The sequence below is a fragment of the Podarcis tiliguerta genome (genome assembly GCF_965153285.1).
Source record: "Podarcis tiliguerta genome assembly, chromosome: 3".
Taxonomy (NCBI): domain Eukaryota; kingdom Metazoa; phylum Chordata; class Lepidosauria; order Squamata; family Lacertidae; genus Podarcis; species Podarcis tiliguerta.
The window spans coordinates 45725159-45744382 of NC_139536.1; the positions used below are offsets into that span (position 1 = coordinate 45725159).

The following is a 19224-nucleotide window of genomic DNA, read 5'->3' on the forward strand; positions in this document are numbered from 1 at the left end:
TCTCATCTGATACTTTCTTTACCTCCTTCCCAACAATCCCTGTTTATAGCCTGAGAAAACATTTGGAATTGTTGCCTTCAATGGGGCTTGTTGGTATCAGTCTGTCTTGAGAGACAATGGAGCATGCCTCTGGGGGTGAACTGCTGCAATAACAGCACCAAAGTGACCTCTCTGGGACTCAAGCCTGCAGGAGTTGCCGGAAAGAGGCATGCAAGGTGCCACTGAATCATCTTAGGGACTCCACTCTGGATCTGTCTAGGGTTTACTCCTAGGAAAATGTGTGTAAGACACTTATTAGGTCACTTATTAAGGTTACATTCTTCCTTGCCCAGGCCTTCATCCATTAAACAATCTATGGCCTTTTTAAAGTAGGGGGCACTTCTGTTATGATGTTTTTCTGTGGTTGTTTTATTGCTTATTATTATTATGCTATGTAAATTAATGTTTTTAATGTTGTACATCTCCCTGGGATCTTGGGATAAATTATTGATTAAATAATAATAATAATATCAGATATTTCAAATATATGTCTAGTCAGAAGTAAGCCCTATTGACTTTTTATTGCCAAGTAAGTGAGCATGGGATGTGAGTGGTGCTGTGGGTAAAACCTCAGCACCTAGGGCTTGCCGATCGAAAGGTCGGCGGTTCGAATCCCCAAGGCGGGGTGCGCTCCCGTCGTTCGGTCCCAGTGCCTGCCAACCTAGCAGTTCGAAAGCACCCCCGGGTGCAAGTAGTTAAATAGGGACCGCTTACCAGCGGGAAGGTAAACGGTGTTCCGTGTGCTGCGCTGGCTCGCCAGATGCAGCTTGTCACGCTGGCCACGTGACCCAGAAGTGTCTGCGGACAGCGCTGGCTCCCGGCCTATAGAGTGAGATGAGCGCACAACCCTAGAGTCTGGCAAAACTGGCCCGAATGGGCAGGGGTACCTTTACCTAAGTGAGCATAAGATTGCAGCCTTAATGACGCTTCCAGGCCACTGTTGTATGCGCAAGATTTGGGGGTGCTTTGAAAAAAAATTTGAATAGTAATGCCACTTTTAGGGGTGATATCTAGAAGGAACTATAGAACCATAGCATTGTTTTCAAGGAAAAAGGAAGATGTTAGGAACCTCCAGGGAAACTTCCTCGGCTTGGCAGCGTTTATTTATTATTTGCATTTGCCAGTCACATAATAATAAAAAGATTTACTAAGCAACATACAATGACAGTGTAAAACAAGTTTAAAAACACAACAAATATAATAAAGCCAACCCAGCAACCATTCAGCAATAAAACCCAAGTCAGCATAAAATAAACATATGTCAGCCACTGACAGCCAGTTCAATTAACCCATCAAGAGAGCAAACGCTAAAAACGAACCACTTGCCATCAGTCTGCAGAGACTAAAATAAATCATGTATTCTCTGGAGTCCAATTCATGTAGGAGGAGCATGTTGGCAGGAAATTCTGCCAGCCACAGAGAAAATGTTAAATGCTGCCAGGTACAATTATCTTTTGAGTTCATTGAGACATTATTATCTTGAGGTTTCTTGTTAAGCTGCTTAGTACAGAGGAGCCTTGTCCTGGCCTCCAGAGTAATGCTAATAGGGAGCTGGTTGAAACTGAATGGATGCTTGAGGAGGGTGAATTAAAGCCAAAGAAGCTGCAATTCTGCTTGAACAGCAGTTCTGCTTTCAAAATGAAACCGTCTAGAATTATGACGTTCCTGCCGTCATGAATTTGGGCTTATATATATTGCATGTCTAGAGCTGTGTTCAAATCAGTCCAGTGGCAGCCCACTTGCAAGCAAAATGTGCAGGGCTCATTGTCCCTCAGCCACCAAATTATCTAGTCTATTTTACTCCTTCACTCTTTCAATTGTCAGGTTGCAACAGGGAAGGAGAGAGGTGCCATTCCATCTGCTGGGCTGGGAGATAAACTCCATTTGTCCCCTTCCTTGAACTGTTTTTTGTTTAGGATTGTAAGAGGTGGGTTTTAGCAGCTCTTGAGAATTTATCCGAGGTGAATTTGACTTGTGTGCATGATCATTTGGTCAGAAGTGGCTGTGTGAAATTTCAGTCTTGCTGTCACACACTGTAAATGGGCTGGGAGTTTACATGGGCTGCCATTCCTCCCCTCTTTTTATTTCTTTACTCTGATGTAGTGAAGGACAAAACTATTCTAATTTGTGATCTCTGGTAACGTAAAAAAAATAAAAACCCATCCATGTCAGCCCACACAATGGGCAGATCCTTTTTATTTCAGCAGATGAAGATAAGCTAAAGTGATGAAAAGTGATCAAACGTTCACTATTAAATAATATTTTAGATGAATTGCTTGAAAATGTCCAGGCTGAATCTTGCAAAGTCTATGGACATTGAAAGACAGTATTTCCGTATATACTCTCATGTAATCATTGTAGTATATTATATTACACATTGTAACAGGTATTCACTACATCTGGGGCTAAGTAAACCAGAGGAACAGAGGCTTGGGCAGGGGAGAGGAGAGGAGGGCATACGTGTGTGTCTGTGGAGGTGGGGGGGGGGGTGGCAAGGGGCAGAGATGGGCCATTCCAAGACCTAGGAGAGAGGTAGGATAAGAGACCATGGAGAAAGTGGGAAGGTGAAGCAGTCACACTGATGATGGGACGAAGGGAAAGAATTCTTGTGAAGATGAAAAGCTAACAAGGGAAAATGTCTTGACAATAAAACTGAGCGTTCCCCAAAAGTCAACACAGCAGTAAAGAAAATAGTTAAATGACTTACATATACTGAGTTATTTTGAAAGCAGTGGTAAAAGTTGTGTGTCAAAATACATAAGCGGGAGAAGCAATAAAATAGAATTTCTATCTTCCTTTCAAAACTGTACATGTATATAGAAAAGTTCTCCTATCGCACCCCCTAGTGGATATATTGTGAAGCACATAAAGCTTTCTCGGGCTGGAATGCTCACGTCTGCTTTGCACTGCGTCCACAGTACACCTTCAGCGCAACCTTGAGATGCTTTACAATAAGCATCACACAGAGGCAAGCTTGCATTCTAAATAATATTTATCTTTTTATTTGTATAGATTCGTAAACGTATTTAGCAGAAAGAGGCCACCCTTCTCCTACTCCCGGGTCCCCAGATTCCACTGGACTTACAACCACCCACCATTCCATGCCAGCAAGACCAATGATCAGAGACGGCAGCGCTTGCAATTTAGCCCCATCTGAAGTTAGGGCAAAGCTACCGATCCTCATTGGGAAGAGTCGGGGGAAAGACTGCGCTGGGAATGCAGGGGTGAACGACATCGGTTGCCCCTTGGAAACTAAACTGGGGAGGAACCGAAGGAGGGAAGGGCAGCGTGGCGCCCAAGAATCCTGGGAGTTGTAGTTCGCCCCCACGGAGCTCCTCTTCCCAGACCCCTTAGCAAACTACAGTTCAGAAGTCTGGTGTGAAATCTTCCAAAGCGGAGAGATCGGGAGTCCAGCCATGGAGAGCCGATGAGCGGCAGGAGGCCAGGACGCCGAGGAGAAAGGCAAAGGAGAAAACGGGCAGAAAGGAGCTGCGCGCCTAGCGTGGGAATCCCTCGCGCGTCAGAGCGCCCACGTACTGCGAAAGGCGTGATGGGCGGAGCTTCCTATCTCAGGGACCGCTGGCATAGAGGGCGCCGCGGAGCATGATGGGAAAATCCTTCTAGCATCCGGCATGGAGGTCCTGGCGGCCGGCTCCAGGCAGCATCTCGGCGGCGGTGGCGGCCGGGACCAGCAACGACCAGGAGAGTGAGGCGGCGGTGGCGGCTTCCGGGGTCGGTCATGGTGTCCCAAGCCGTGCAGCTGCTCCGGCAGGGCGTGTGGGCGGCGCTCACCGGAGGCTGGTACCACGATCCGGAGCAGAGCAAGTTCACCAACAGCTGCCACCTCTATTTGTGGCTTTTCCTGCTCCTGCTGCCGATGGCGATGCACCTGGTGAGGAGGGAGCCGGCGGGGAGGGAGAGGCCCAGAGCCCCGGGGACAACGACCCGAGCCAGGTTCTGTGCGGGCAGGTGGCCCCGCAGCTCCCCTCCTGCGCCCGGGATGTGGGCCCGGAGAAAGCAGGGCTTCCGCTCAACCCCGGGAAGTCCCGGTGGGCAGGTGGAGGCAGCACAGCATGGGGAAGAGAGAGGAGGATTATGGGGATTCAGAAGGTGTCCTATGAGAAAACTCTAGTGACGATCCTTCTCCCAGCTGGTGCTACAATAAAACTATTATTATGTGCATTTTAACAATATGCCAGTAATATTTTCATCCACTATGCTCCTATATTTCCCAAGGCTTATTCTCTCTTTTGATTTTGTTCTGCTATCGAGTATGTTGGGTGTGGGAACCTTTGGATTGCTGGACTGCAACTCTCATAATCTCTAGACATCAGTTTTGCTTGCTGGGGCTGATGGGAGTTGTAGTTCAGCAATGTCTTGTTTGCCAAAGCTTCCCCAGCCCTGGACTAAGTGCTGAGTGGCTCTTTGGATCCTGACCAAAGTATCTGCACTTTAACACCCACCCACCCTTGCAAGTAAGCCGATTTAGGTGGTGGTTAAGAAAATGAGCTAAGAAGTTCCTACTCCATGTCTCATATCAGCCACTGAATGGTCTTAGGCAAAGTAAAATCTCATCAGCCTCATTGCTCCTCCTACATCTGTAACATGAAAATGATTAGCAATGTTACTATACCTTACAATAGGGGTATTATATGCCATAACTGCTCCAGATTCTGTTGGGACTCCAAGTCCCATCAGCCCCAGCCAGAATGGCCAGTGGCCAGTGATGATGGGAGTTGGAGTCCAACACCATCTGGAAGGCCACAGGTTATCCACCACTGCCTTACAGGGTTGTTGTAAAAATTACATTTCAAGCACTTAGGGAAAGCACCATGTAAATGCCGATAGTATTGTATAGTTGCTAGGAGAACATTAGCAGGGTTATCAATAATAATCAGTCTTGTTACAAATTTAAATTGTCACACTGCAAGTCAATGAAATCTACTGGCAAACCAATGGATCAGTTGCATTAACTCTTCATTATTCTAATGTTTAGGCATTCCCTCCCAATGCCATCACAGCCTTTGTCTACTGTAGTTCTGTGACTGTGCTTTTCACGATCATCAAAGTGGTCAGTTATCGCCTGCATCTTATGTTTGACAAAGGAGAAGTGATTCAACAAAAGGTCTCATGGAAGGAAGGAAAGCAAAATAAAGAAGGTAGAAGAGACAATGCAGTTCGGCATATGAATCTCAGGCAAGTTTTCTTCCTGACTGTGTAAGGTTATCCTTGGTGCCCTCTGAAATAATGAGGAGGTGTACATGTAGGGAAACAAGCTTCTGCATGCAAATAATTTACTGTGAGCAAATAGGCTTCCTGCCTTTGTCAGAAAATTATGGATGGTGCCAAGCAGCTGTTTAGGAGAGGGAAGGGAGGTAGATTAATCCCAGCAGAATCACTGATTGACTGCCAATTTTCTGACAGGCTGATTTGCACATATATTTGGAACAGGACTGGTGATGGTCATTGTGAGAAAAAGTCATCCCTGACCTCTTTGTTCTTTATTATTTTTGAATAGCAATAACATTGGGGACAGCTGTGCATTTGAAGAGCTCAAGCGTAATGGTTCAACACCAACCATCCACAGCAGCGTAAAAGTGCAGGCTATACTTTCTCATCACTCTTCAGGAGTCCTGGTTAGTAAACCTTTTTCTGCAGTGCTGTTCACTCTACATATGCCACTGGGTTTCTCTGGCAAAAAAACTATGGGTTTTACTGTAAAAATAGTAGCATACCATCTCCTTTGCCTAGCAAAGCAAAATGCAAGATGGGATGTCATTGTGCTCCCAAGGTTTGCCACCCCTGCAAGCAGCAGCTAGTGAAGTTGGGCAGGGAAATTCAGAGTGTTGTGGTGCCAGGCCATCCGTTTTGTTTTACTGATGTACACATGACAGGGAAGGGGGAATGTTGGGGCCGGTGTATTTGGTGATACTCATATACAGTAGCTCCAATAACATCTGGTTCTGGTCGATGCCTTATGAGGAACGGCTAAGGGAGCTGGGCATGTTTAGCCTGGAGAAGAGGAGATTAAGGGGTGATATGATAGCCATGTTCAAATATATAAAAGGATGTCACATAGAGGAGGGAGAAAGGTTGTTTTCTGCTGCTCCAGAGAAGCGGACACGGAGCAATGGATCCAAACTACAAGAAAGAAGATTCCACCTAAACATTAGGAAGAACTTCCTGACAGTAAGAGCTGTTCGACAGTGGAATTTGCTGCCAAGGAGTGTGGTGGAGTCTCCTTCTTTGGAGGTCTTTAAGCAGAGGCTTGACAACCATATGTCAGGACTGCTCTGATGGTGTTTCCTGCTTGGCAGGGGGTTGGACTTGATGGCCCTTGTGGTCTATTCCAACTCTATGATTCTATGATTCTATGATCTTTATTTGAAAAGATCCTGTTTTAATTACTGTATATTAATAGGATTGCATATTTTATTTGAGGATGTTTATATTTTAATGTTTTGATGGGTTTATTTTATTCCGTTATTTTAATTCTGGATGTCTATATTAATGCTGATGTAGTAGCCTTCCAAGTGGTTTACAAGTATAGAACCCTATGTTAGCATTAAGTAGTATCTGAAATAATAAATATAATAATAATCATTCAGTGGCCAAAAATGCTAAAGAAGGAGAAGGAAATTTAAAGATTCAGAATTCTTTTGTTCTCTCCCCTTGTCCCAAGATGTGATCAATGCTGAGTACTGTGATAGTGATAATGACGGTTAGTGAATGGGAGGAGAGGAAGGGGTCAGTTGGGGTGAGTCTAGCACCTGCTTCCCTCTTCTAGGGCTCTAACAGGTTCACTTGCTTAGTTGCAGGAGACAATAGGGAAGCTTTTTTAGTGTGCACAACTCTATGTGAAGCAGACCCACTAGAATGTGGCAATATAAAAAAAAATTGATGTGAGGTTTTACCCATTAAACCAGTGTGGGGGCATCCCTGGCTACATTTTCCTGTTCTGTACATGTAGATGACACCAATTTTGGCCTCAGAGGGAAGCTGACTCACATGGGTAGCAATTGTGTACAGCTTTGAGACGGAGTCATGATTCAGATACATTTCAAATAACATCAACAATATTCTCCAATTTACAGGTCTCAAGTATTCAGTTAGAGTTATTAGTATGTGTTTTTAAGTATTGCTTGCTGACTTTTGACATCTGAAAGGGGGGGGGAACCTTTCTCAACTTGTGAAATGTACTATGAACAAAATAATTAGTTTCAATACCACCACCACATCCTTCATTGAATGTAGAGTAATCACATGGCTTACCCTGAGACATCTATGAGATATTGGGTGCAATCCTTGTATTCTGTCTTTATTATTTCTGCCATTGATTTTAAGTGGGATATAGGTTGTACTTACTATGATTTGCTAAAGTACTCTGTTTTAAATTTAAATTAAATCAAATTTTTAAATATAACATGGATAACATAATCCATTTGCTTCATTTTTAGGAACTGCCAGCACAAGAAACGATTGAAGATCTGAAAGGTACCTTATAGATAGTGTTTGTTACTATTGTTAAAAGTGTTTCACCCCAAAAACTGTACACCTCAGACTTTAGAGCATGTTCCTAAAATAAACGGTAGCAGTGAACTTTATATAACTTGTAAACGATTACTATTTATACTTTGTTTAGAGAACATGTTCATGCCCCACTGAAAGCAATAGGACTTAAAGGCTAGTTGTGTACTGCCCCATTGATTCTAGTGGGGATTTTCTGGACTGCCTAGCGTGACGGAACTTCAGATATGTTTGTGTCCCTTCTTATTAGGAGTAATGCTTCTGGAAGACCAGCCTGCCCTACCGGTTTCATCTACCTCACCCTGTGTCAAAGCAGATATTCTGTCTGCTTCTATGGCACTTATGTCAAGTTCTACCACATCAGCAATAGTGGCGAAGCCAAATGCCATGGAGACATTTATCAGCGCGGCAACCAGTGAAAAGGATGAGAAGGTGCAGCTTTCTAGTTATAGTGCAGTGGAGGATACGCCTCTTGATAAAGGTGTGGTTAAGAAATTGCCAAATCTTTCCTTGTCCCAGTATGACATTATAAAAGCTGGCATTTCCTTTGAGTCTTGGAGCACTGATAATTCAGTCATCATTTCTGAGCATCTAAGCAACCCAAAGTGTTTCCGGAGAGAAAAAGTGCTGGATGCGTCTGCTCAAGACATCACTACCACTAGTTGCCTGCAGTGTAATACCGTGGCAGCCAAGGGAGTGGATGGACCTCTGGAAAGTTCCTACCTCGATGACATGAAGGTTCACCTTGACGATTCGGAGAGCGAGGTAGCTGTTGCTCTCATTGACAACTCTCTCTCTGGAGATCCGCTTACACTACACGAACCGATTAAAATTGTGATCACCATGAGTAGCACCCAGAACTCAACCACCGACCTGGATGGCTCGCGCCATTTGCAAGTTTTGGGGGCTGAAATCGGATCCAGCTCGGATCCAGAGTCTGGTGTTGTCATGGCAGACCAGCACAGTAAGCAAAGCAGCGAAATGATGAGAATCCCCGTCATCACCTTTGAACTGTCTGATGACAGTGGAGGCCAGGCTTATCAAGAAGCGAGCGAAAGTTTGAGAACGCCAGACAATTTAAACGTAGATGCCTCATCCAACCAGTGTTCGGGCTATGAATCTGGCGAACAGGACAATAATGCAAAAGAGGACGGTGACAACCCAATGGATAATCACGAAGAAGTAAGCACTTGCCCGGAGAATGCCTCTGAGAACGCAGAAGCCCTGAGTTTACATTCCAAAGAAGGGCAGCAGAATTTGGGCATACCCTCTTACAAAACGGCTCACGAGAAAAGGCACGCTCGCGTGCTCAGTGTGGACAGCGGGACCGATGTTTTTTTAAGTAAGAATTCCTCAGAGACAGTCAGCGATAAAGAGAAGCTTTTGCCAACCTCTAAATCTGACCTGGAAGCTAAAGAAGGACAGATGCCAAATGAATCTAATTTCTTGGAATTCGTCTCGCTGCTGGAATCCATTAACACCTCAAAGGCAACCGCGTCTGATGGCAAACCAGAGACTGCAAAAGATAAGCGGATAACTGGAGGTATGCTGCATGCTTTCAAAATTATGAGCCATCTCTGCACTTAAGGCATTTCTGAGCACTTGCATTAAGAGCAACTTGCCAGTCAAGGGATGGTAGCAGATAGCAATAAATAGTCCAGAATGTAAAGTGTGGTGTTTTTTAAAGCTGAAAATGGAGTACCATATGCTGTTGTGTGCCGTACAGAAGATTCTTAAACCACATACGAATGAGTCACACACAGAAATCCTCAGTTTGTGCAATTGATGTTTTCATGGCATGTTATGATTTGTGTTGGATATTTTACAGTTATAAGTAAACTGTTTTGAGGTCCCCTGTGGTGGAAATAGATGTACAAAATCTCTGAAACACTACATGAAATAGACAGTGCATTCTTGTGCTGTTTTGTCCAGCCACAGGCAGAGAGGTGTGTTAGCTAGTACCTTGGATTAGTTCCTATACCACAGTGTCTCCTTGTACTGGAACTTGTGCTGTGATTGCTCTGAAGTCAGCCCCACTAAGCCCTGTTCTGAATAAACATGCTTACACTTACGGTGTAAGTGAAATTCAAAAAGCAAAAAAATGAGGGGGATGTTTATTTATGTTAGCGTTGCCTGCAGTCATGGGTCATTTTGACACTGACACAAATTCATGGAAGCATAAAGGATAAGATGGCAGGTGATTTTAACCCCATATGTTATTATTTTTATTACTTTTACATCACTACCTATGTACATGGTGCTATATAGCCAGGATTGGGGGACATTTTTTTTCTCTTTCAAAAGCCATGTTACTTTTCTCTTTCTCTTGGGCACCCGATTTCCCAACTGTTTTTCTCCCTCCTTCCCATTCACATGAAACTAATCTGAGGGTCACAGGTAACTTACCTGACATAAACAGATCCTTGCCCAACCCTGTTCTGAATACTATATGACTTTGAAAAATTGTCTGCCAGACTGTAGTTGTTTTCGTAGTTTGGGTGTCTCACTCCTCATCAAAAATACTCTTGCTCTCTCAAAAAGAGAAACCATGAAAACAACACATTTCCAGTGTCTTGTATAAGTAGCCTTTCTATTTTTTAGATGGCTGCACAACAGAGAAAAAGGAAGAAACTCCAGAAATGGATAAAAACGGTGCACATGGATCTTCAAAGCAGGATAAGCCAGAGATGCAAACTCAAGACTCTGGTAGTATTAATCCAACTGCCCCGGAGCCTATCAAGTTCACTGCTCAGTAAGAAGTTTCTTCTCCTCATTGACTGTGTCTGAAATGATTCATATCAGTTGCTTACAGTGAGAATAATTAATTTCAGTGTCTCTATTTTGCTTTTGTGCCTAGTTACCAGAGCACCAGGCTCCTCATTGACTGTGTCTGAAATGATTCATATTGGTTGCTTACAGTGAGAATAATTATTTCAGTGTCTCTATTTTGCTTTTGTGCCTAGTTACCAGAGCACCAGGCAAAGGCAGATCATTTACCGGGTTACTTCGCAGCAAGATAGTTCCCTCTTGCAAGTCATAAGTGGGCCTGAGGCTTCTATGCAAGAAGAGATGTCTGTGGATGCAATGCATGTCTTCATAGATGAAAACGGTAAGCTCCGTAGAGAACTTAGGAGAAAGGGGGAGGTATCTATGAATAAGGTTGCTGTATTTTTTTTACAAAATGCATTCAATATTTATTGGATTGTATGATGGTTATATAAGTACCTGGGCATGAGATCCACAGCCTTGTATGCAGAAGGGGTTCATACTCTGGATGGATCACTTAGGTCACTGTATTCCTATGCCCCAAACATACAGACTCACTAAGTCAAGTGGATTCTAGAACTTGGGTCTTGTCCACACTGGAGTTTCCCAAAAGGGAACACCTACTGGTATGGATGGGAAAGACAGAAGTTGCTTCTCATATGCTAATTAAATGCAGGCAGGTGTGGGCTAATACATTCTAATTCAAATTGGGGTAAGGAAATGAATTAGCAGCTGAATAACGCTGGAATGTTGACAAACGGTCACTGCAAGTGGTTCCAGAGCTTAGTTGACTCTGGTGGTTCACCAGCCAAAGTCTAGATGATTTGTGGAGTAGCAGATTGAATAGAGCATCAAGGCATCACCCCTGCTTCTTCACCACAGCAGACTTGCCCCTTCCTTTTTCTCAGAACCTATAGTGTCTATTGGAGTGGACAGAAGGTAGATCAGGATCTTCTGGTAGATCTCTGGATTTGAAGTAGACAAGCAAAGATTTCTGTTTAATAAAAACAACCACAAAATTACTTTCCTCCATCCTCCTCAATAATACTGCTAAAATGGGGAAAGTGAAGTGGGGAAGGATTGTGACCTCCATTTTGTTCTGGTCCTCAAAACAAATTCTGGGAATAATTTATTGGATGTGTATATCATTTTCACCTGGCTCTGGTTACTGGATCTGAGCAACAAAATAGATGCCACAAGCCTGAAATCTGCCCCCCCCCTCAGATAAATAAAATGGGAGGAAGCTGAGTAGTGGGCAGCTGTGGTATGACTTGCATCAAAGCATGCTTGCAGCCCAGAGTGTTTAAAAGACTCTGCTTCAGCCGTGGGTCATTGTAATGAAATTCCACCTTAAAGGAGTGTACAGGTCACTGGCAAAGATACCTTAGGGCAAGATCAGTGCTTCCAGCAGGAGGATTGATCCACATGTTCCCTTCCAGTTCTCTTATTTTACAGCCTTAAAATTCAGCGTGTGAACAAATAATTACACCACTGAACTGACGGTGGCTTCTTCTTTTCTTAAAGGAGAAATTAGATCCTGTTACTTAAAGGCTGGCAGTCAAAAAGAAGGAAATATGCAAAATCCAGCACCCAACTATGATTGTATTTCTCATGCTCAGTAAGTAAACTCTTCTATTAGAATGTATTAAGCTGTTCCTTTTCGCATTCCCATGGGTTGTGAAAGAATTATGCAGTGAACAAAAAGGCAAAATGAGTACTTGAATCTGCTTTTTAAAGCCATAGCATTTTACCCCGTATTTTTATGGCATTTTATGATTAATTATGATTAATTGTGCTTGCATATATTGCTGTGCAGGGCCTTGGCATTTGAATGAGTGGGAGGTTTATACAAATTATTATAAATAAATGAATGAATAAATAAATAATATATAAATGCCCTCAGGGCAATTTATGAAGACCTTAATAAAAGATAGTTCCTGTTCTCAAGATTATAATCTAAAAGACATTGAACAGAAGGGAAAGGGTTTGGGAGAAGAAGGAGAAAAGCAAGCCCAGGCACTTGTTATTTTTTGTGTACCTCTGCTTATGAGCACCTTGGGTTACGTATCCTTCGTGATATGCATGCCTCAAACCCAGAAGTATTTTTCTGGGTTTCGCCGCATGCGCATGCACAGAAGTGCTCTACCGCGCCGCGCACATGTGCAGAACAGGCACCTCCAGTTGCGAAAACTTCGGGATCCGACCGGAGCTCCAGAACAGATCCCAGCCACAACTGGAGGTACCACTGTATGGTATATATAGGAGGAGTAAAAAAAGAACGAATGAACTGCATTTCATGATAAAGGTATATTCCAGTAGCTGTTCTCAGTTTTGCAGAACTGTATATTGGGAATATCACTTTTAGGAAATGAATGTAGAACATGGGGAGCCACATTACACCAAAGCAGGCAATTGGTCTGTCACTCTCAATACTGTCTCCTGGGAAAATGGATGAATATTTAAACCAACTTTAACAAAGTAGACTTAAAACATGACTGTTTAAAGTGGTATGTTTGGATTTTTGAAACTTTCCCCCAAAAAAGCTTGACAACTTTCTTTGCCTGATTCCCACCCTCCAAAAGAAAATATGGCAACCCTACAGTGTAATTGGATCCTCAATCATAATAATATCTCCTCATCAGCACACATGGTTTATTTAGTTATATATGTTAAATGCCTTTTCTATTCATATTGACAGAGAGGAGTGATGGGTCTTGCAGCATTCAGTGTATGGAGTCATTGCAGGGTAAAAGAACATCTTTCATAAGAACATGAGAAGAGTCTTGCTGGGTCAAACCAAAGGCCTCCTTAGTACAGCTTCCTGTTCTTGCAGTGATCAACCAGATGTCTATGGGAAGCCAAGAAGTAGGACATGGACACAGCAACTCTCTCCCAACTCATGTTCCCCAGCAATTGGTATTCAGAGGCATATTGCCTCTGACTGTGATGTGCTTATGTAGGAAGATTTCCCACCAGCCTTTGCTCTGATACTTGGCTGGAGAAAACAATGCAAATTAGGTGTATGAATTGAACAGCACCATCTTGCATTTCCATAAATATGCTCCTGCCAGTTCCTCACTCTTTTATTAGTTACGCCCTCTTGATTTTCAGCTGTCATTTACAGTATGTAAATGACAGCTGTAGTTCCCTCAGTCTAGACAGAAGACATGTGGCCTCCTTGCTTACTTCCATGCAGGGCTGGCCTTAGACACATTTGTACCAGGTCACACATAGACTGGGGTTGTGGCCACGCAAGCCCGAGGGAGGAAAAACTACTTTTATGATGGACTGTTTAAGTTCGGGGGGGGGGGGGGATGCTGCTGGCTTTATGAGTATGTCTGCCAGAAGTGAGAAAACTGAGGCTGTTTTTCTGTCATATTTGTATTCTGCCTTTCCTTGAAAGCAACTCAGGGTAGTGTAACTGTTATAGGGTGACTATTAAGATGCTGCTGTTCTTGTAATTACTACTACATAATGATATATTTCTATGCTGCCCTTCCTCCCTGAGAGCCTGGAGCAGCCAACAAGATGGAAAAATGCCTTGCATACAGTAATAAACAGCATCCTAAAATACATAGATATATGAAAAACATACAAAAGTGATACCAAACTGTTGAAATCCCCACCAATGTTCATGTCTCCGTAGGCTAGACCAACAACAAGTATTCACATTAATTGTTAATTTGTGCAAACATATTCATTGGGTAAATCAGATGAAAAGCCATTATTTACCGTATTTTTCGCTCCATAAGAAGCACTCTTTTCCTCCCAAAAAGTAAGGGGAAATGTGTGTACATCTTATGGAGCGAATGCAGGTGGGAGGCTTTGCTCAGCTCTCTCTTTAAAGAGCTGTGCCTAGTGTGTGTGCAGCTCTTACTGGCTTTTCCGCGACGTGGGAGAAGGGACTGACAGGCTGCCCTCTGTCCCTTCTCCCATCTCTCAGAAAAGCCAGAGCAAGCTGTGCAGCTATTGCTGAAGCCAGCAGAGCAAGAATGATAGCTGCGCAATGGCTTTTGCTCTGCTGGCTTCACAGCGAAGCAGGAGGAGGGACGGACGGGAGCAAGCAAAGCACCTGTCCAGGTGTCTCCTCCTCCTCTTTTACAGCGAGGCAGGAGGAGGGATGGGCAAGCAAAGTGAGAGCTGCGCAAAGCGGGAGAGAAGCCATGTAAGCGGCTCTCGCTTTGCTTGCTTTAAAGCAAGAAAAGTGAGAGCTGCTTACATGCTCTGCACAGAATATTTTTTTTTTCTTGCTTTCCCTCTCTAAAAACTGGGTGTGTCTTATGGTCAGGTTCATCTTATGGAGCAAAAATATGGTAAATTGCAGGGGCAGCACATCCTGTTTTGTCATTTGAAGTGAAACTGCCCTGCCGCTGCTGCTCCCCCCCACCTGCTCCTGCTGCCTCCTACTCTGCCGCTGCTGCACACCCTGCCACATCCACCACTAGTGGATCGGTGCCAAATTCAGGCAAGACCTTGCCCATTTTGGGTGAGATCTCATGGGGCAGGCAGGGCACCCACAGGCATTCAGCCTAGGGGGCTTCTGCCTCACCTTGCCTAATGGCTGGGCCGGCTCTGGTGAAATGCTCCCAGGGCAAATAGCAGCTCCAAGTGGGTGAGGATTTTCATTTTCATTTGGATCAAGGGGTGTTCTGGTAGAAAAGACTTGTCGAAGGTCATAAAAAGTCAGTGTGATTATAACGGAAGAGGATAGAATGTTGTGCCATTACTTTCACTGCTTTTCAGTCTAACCTACCTCATTTTGTTGTTGTGAGGACAAAATGAGATAATCTCATGCATGCCACCCTGTCTCCTTGGAAAGAGGATGGGATACAAATGGGAGATAGCCGCAGCCATCTTGTCATTCTGTCTCCTGCTACCACAGCAGCCACATAGATGCATCTGATAATTCACAAGCAGGTCACGATGGACGCAGCTATTCTATGTTGTCGATCGGTGATATCTGATCATCTGCTGGTGCTGCCTCTGACAGTGACAGAAATTGTACTTTCTTTACCATGCAGACCTCCCAGTCTCTTCTTTTTTGCACACTCGCAGCTCTTACTTTGACTGGCCTTGTGACAACTTTATAATGTAAATTTCCCCATCATGCAGAGAGAATTCATTTGAAAGCCTCGTGATTAATTTGTCGTGTTTGTTTTGAGGGCACGTTACTCTTTCCGGTAGAAGTCAAAGCCTACAGGCTACAAAGAATTAATTGCTGCAAAGAGAGATTCTCTGCAAGTGGCTAGGAGGAAGGTTAATTTTAAAACACTCTGCTAAAGCAAGTTCTTAAATACTGCAAAATACAAGTGTGTCTGGCCTCAGGCATGTGGAAGAGTTTCAGTCTAGTTGCTCTATGCACTAGATTTGGATTCATTCCCCAAAGTAACTAGCTGCAGAATGCTCTGTACTGTACAAAGGCATCTGTCTGAATACCTTAACGGTATCAGAGATCTCCTGGGCAATTACATCCATATCTGACAGTTTTCAACATCACAATGCTCTCCAAACTCTCTGCAAATGTACTCTGCACTCCAGGCTTTTTTGCTGGAACAGAAGCAGACATTATTGTAAAGTTCTTTAGCACTGAATGGCATCAAAAAAGCAGGCTTCGTCTCTCCCCAGCTACCAAGGTGATTTTAAATGACAGGGACATCCTTCAATTCTAGCAGTAAGCCGCCGATCCTTATTACTGATGCAGAGCGGATGCTGGCATTTGACAGGTTTCCACTGCTACGCAGCCACACACATTTTCACCAATACACAGTGAAACTCTGTGGGATTATGGGACATGGAGGTTTAATTATTAACAGCCAGCTAGGTGCCTCCAGGAGACGTTCATTCATAGCATTTTTATTCTTAAAATACACTTCTGCACTGCAATCCAATGCAGATACATTTCACTAATTTAATCAGGTTTATTCCCCAAAAAGCATATACAGAATTATAGCTTCAATATCTTTGACTGTTGCTTAAAATGTCTGTTCCTATGATGTAAAAAAAAAGTTAAAGGACCCCTGGATGGTTAAGTCCAGTCAAAGGCAACTACGGGGTTGTGATGCTCATCTCGCTTTAGTCTGAGGGAGCCGGCGTTTGTCCACAGACAGCTTTCTGGGTCATTTGGCCAGCAGGACTAAACCACTTCTGGCACAACAGGACACCATGACGGAAACCAGAGTGCACGGAAATGCCATTTACCTTCCCGCCGCAGCAATATCTATTTATCTACTTGCACTTTGTGCTTTCAAACTGCTAGGTTGGCAGGAGCTGGAACAGAGCAACAGGAGCTCACCCCGTCATGTAGATTTGAACCACTCATCTTCTGATCAGCAAGCCCAAGGGGCTGTGGTCTAAACCATCTTTTCCTATGATATATCTGATCCAAAACTAGAGAGGAAGTAGGTGGAGCACATACAGCTCTGGGAGAGCAGGGACACCCATCTATCCCCAGTGTCGAGAAACTTTCCATGCACACAAAGGAGATGTTTGCTCAGTATGTTTCCTGCATTTGAAGCAAATGGGGAAGGTACTGTGTCATTCTTTGTGCCCACTGGAACTGGAATTACAAATGGGCCAGGAGAGAACCCAGCCTAGCCTTCTCTTGCGCCTTTAGCATCCACATTCCACCTAAACATTAGGAAGAACTTCCTGACAGTAAGAGCTGTTCGACAGTGGAATTTGCTGCCAAGGAGTGTGGTGGAGTCTCCTTCTTTGGAGGTCTTTAAGCAGAGGCTTGACAACCATATGTCAGGAGTGCTCTGATGGTGTTTCCTGCTTGGCAGGGGGTTGGACTCGATGGCCCTTGTGGTCTCTTCCAACTCTATGATTCTATGATTCTATGATTCTATGACTTGATTTGTGGAAATGACCAGCCAACGTTTTAGCCCTGTTCAGATCTGTAGATCTAGTTGCTTTTAAAGACACAGTAGATGTTGCTGGGCTTTTAAATTTTTTTTAACAAGTTAGCAACCCTAACTATAACTGCTGTTTTTTAATAGATACCCTCTAGACACATGAAACTCGTGTCATTGGTTGTGCTACAGACGAGTCCTCAGTGAAAGTTCAGCATAGAAAACTGGCTTGTACCAAGTGACAGCAGTGTTCCATCTTGTCCAGCAGCTCCCCAGGGTTCCAAACAGGAATCTTTTCCCATCCTTACCTGGAGAATCCAGGGATTGTACCTGGCGCTTTCTGCATCCAAGCACGTGTACCAGCCCAAAGCTACATCATGATGAAATCCAAGCTGTGACATAAGACTATTTCATGTTGGATATCTCCTTATGTTGTAGGAAAGCTCCTTTTAGGCTTAGCATTTAAAGCTTCAGAGCTCTTCTAAAAACATTATTACTATGATAAACAGCCAGTTTTTCTTCCTCATTTGTGATCAGCCAGTCTTCCTTTCTGGCTTGGTACTTTCATGTGTCTCTTCGCATGGAAGTAAAAAATTCAGACAGCATTTATTTAAAAGTAATTGCTTAGAAATGATAAAGTAAAAAGAGTCTCCTTTCTGTAGTTAGTCTGTCATGCCAAGATGATTTGAACTGTATCCGTTCTTTTCTCTCCCCCCTCACAAATCAAACAACATATAATATATCCAATGTGGGATGTTCAGAGAAGGAGAAAAATGTTGCAGTTAGGTTTTATTGGTGCTTGTTAATGTACTCAACAGCTGGCAATTTAGATCATGCCATAGAAGTCTACAGAAAAAGAAGAAAAGGAACGGGGGAAGCATTGCCACATGGTGGCAGCAAATGTCTTTCAAGGAGTGGCTGTCTCTGCAGTGATCTAAACTCAGGTGCATCATTTAGATTAGAAGGTCATAAGGGAGGGACATCAATCTTCTGAAGAAACAGGAGGGGTCTCTCGAGAAAACAGAATGGCAAGAATTGTTATCATCTTCCTAATCTTGATCTATCTTTTGAAGTATTTTTCAGAGAGTGCTAGTAAAGGCGATTGAAATTATTTGGGGTACAATCCTGAACAATTGCAGTTAACAAAGATACGATTTAACAGCACTTGGAGATATGTGTGTCTGTATACATAAAATTTATTTACACTCCACCTTTTCCCCTAAAAAGACTCAGATAAAAATAAGAACTGCTAAAAACATGGGGGAAACAATCATTAAATTAAAACTGCACACAATTCTCACTATCCAAACTCTTGTCATATGAAAATTCACTTATCCAAACACAACGAATTAGTCCACAAACCTTGCTGTACACACTGCAGATGCAGATATCCAAACAGCTGGACCTGCATTTAGTACTGTAAACAAATAAGCAGCCTTAACCAAGCCTTACTGTTTTGTGTTTTGCTGCTTCGCAGCAGCCATTTCATCAGAAACCATGGGGCAAGGGTGGGTGGGGGGAGATAAGATAAATAAGAGAGCATTTTTTCCTTCCTTGTTTGCCATTTGCAGAGTTTCAGAGGTTTTCCCTGGGTTTTCCCAGGTTTTCCCATCATTTTATGGTCAAATTCCCAGGGCCAGAAATGCATTAGAAATTAGAATAAGTGACTTGCTATGGGGATGTTCGCCAAATGATTTGCTGAGAATGCGTTGTGTATAGATAGTGAGATCTGTGTTTATATACATATTTTTTTAAATCTACAAAAATCACACCAGGCATATGCACGTCCCATCTTAAAAGAGGCAGCTCCCCACAAGATGGAATACCTCATTTCAGATGATGGGTGCCACCCTCAGCTTTCATATGTTTCTGTTTAAAATAGTTGTTGTTGTTGTTGTTGTTGTTGTTGTTGTTGTTGTTATAGCTGCTGTCCAATTAATCTGGGATCAGCACCTTTTAAAATCAATCAAAACACTTTAAAAATATCAATTGAGTGAATGGACTAGTTCACTAAAGATTGGCTTCATGGTCTTGTGCAACT

The 19224-nt window shown here is 43.3% G+C and overlaps 1 protein-coding gene across 1 annotated transcript in view; it reads left to right on the forward strand.

The window, feature by feature from the left end:
- PCNX2 (pecanex 2) overlaps positions 1–19224 on the forward strand; it is a 109696-nt gene that overhangs the window by 1819 nt on the left and 88653 nt on the right. The window contains exons 2-9 of the mRNA XM_083433868.1: positions 3052–3931; positions 5036–5235; positions 5558–5675; positions 7497–7533; positions 7817–9109; positions 10168–10318; positions 10530–10675; positions 11857–11950. Coding sequence (XP_083289994.1) covers positions 3779–3931; positions 5036–5235; positions 5558–5675; positions 7497–7533; positions 7817–9109; positions 10168–10318; positions 10530–10675; positions 11857–11950 — 2192 coding nt within the window. The 5' untranslated portion in view covers positions 3052–3778. The remainder of the gene's footprint in view (positions 1–3051; positions 3932–5035; positions 5236–5557; positions 5676–7496; positions 7534–7816; positions 9110–10167; positions 10319–10529; positions 10676–11856; positions 11951–19224) is intronic.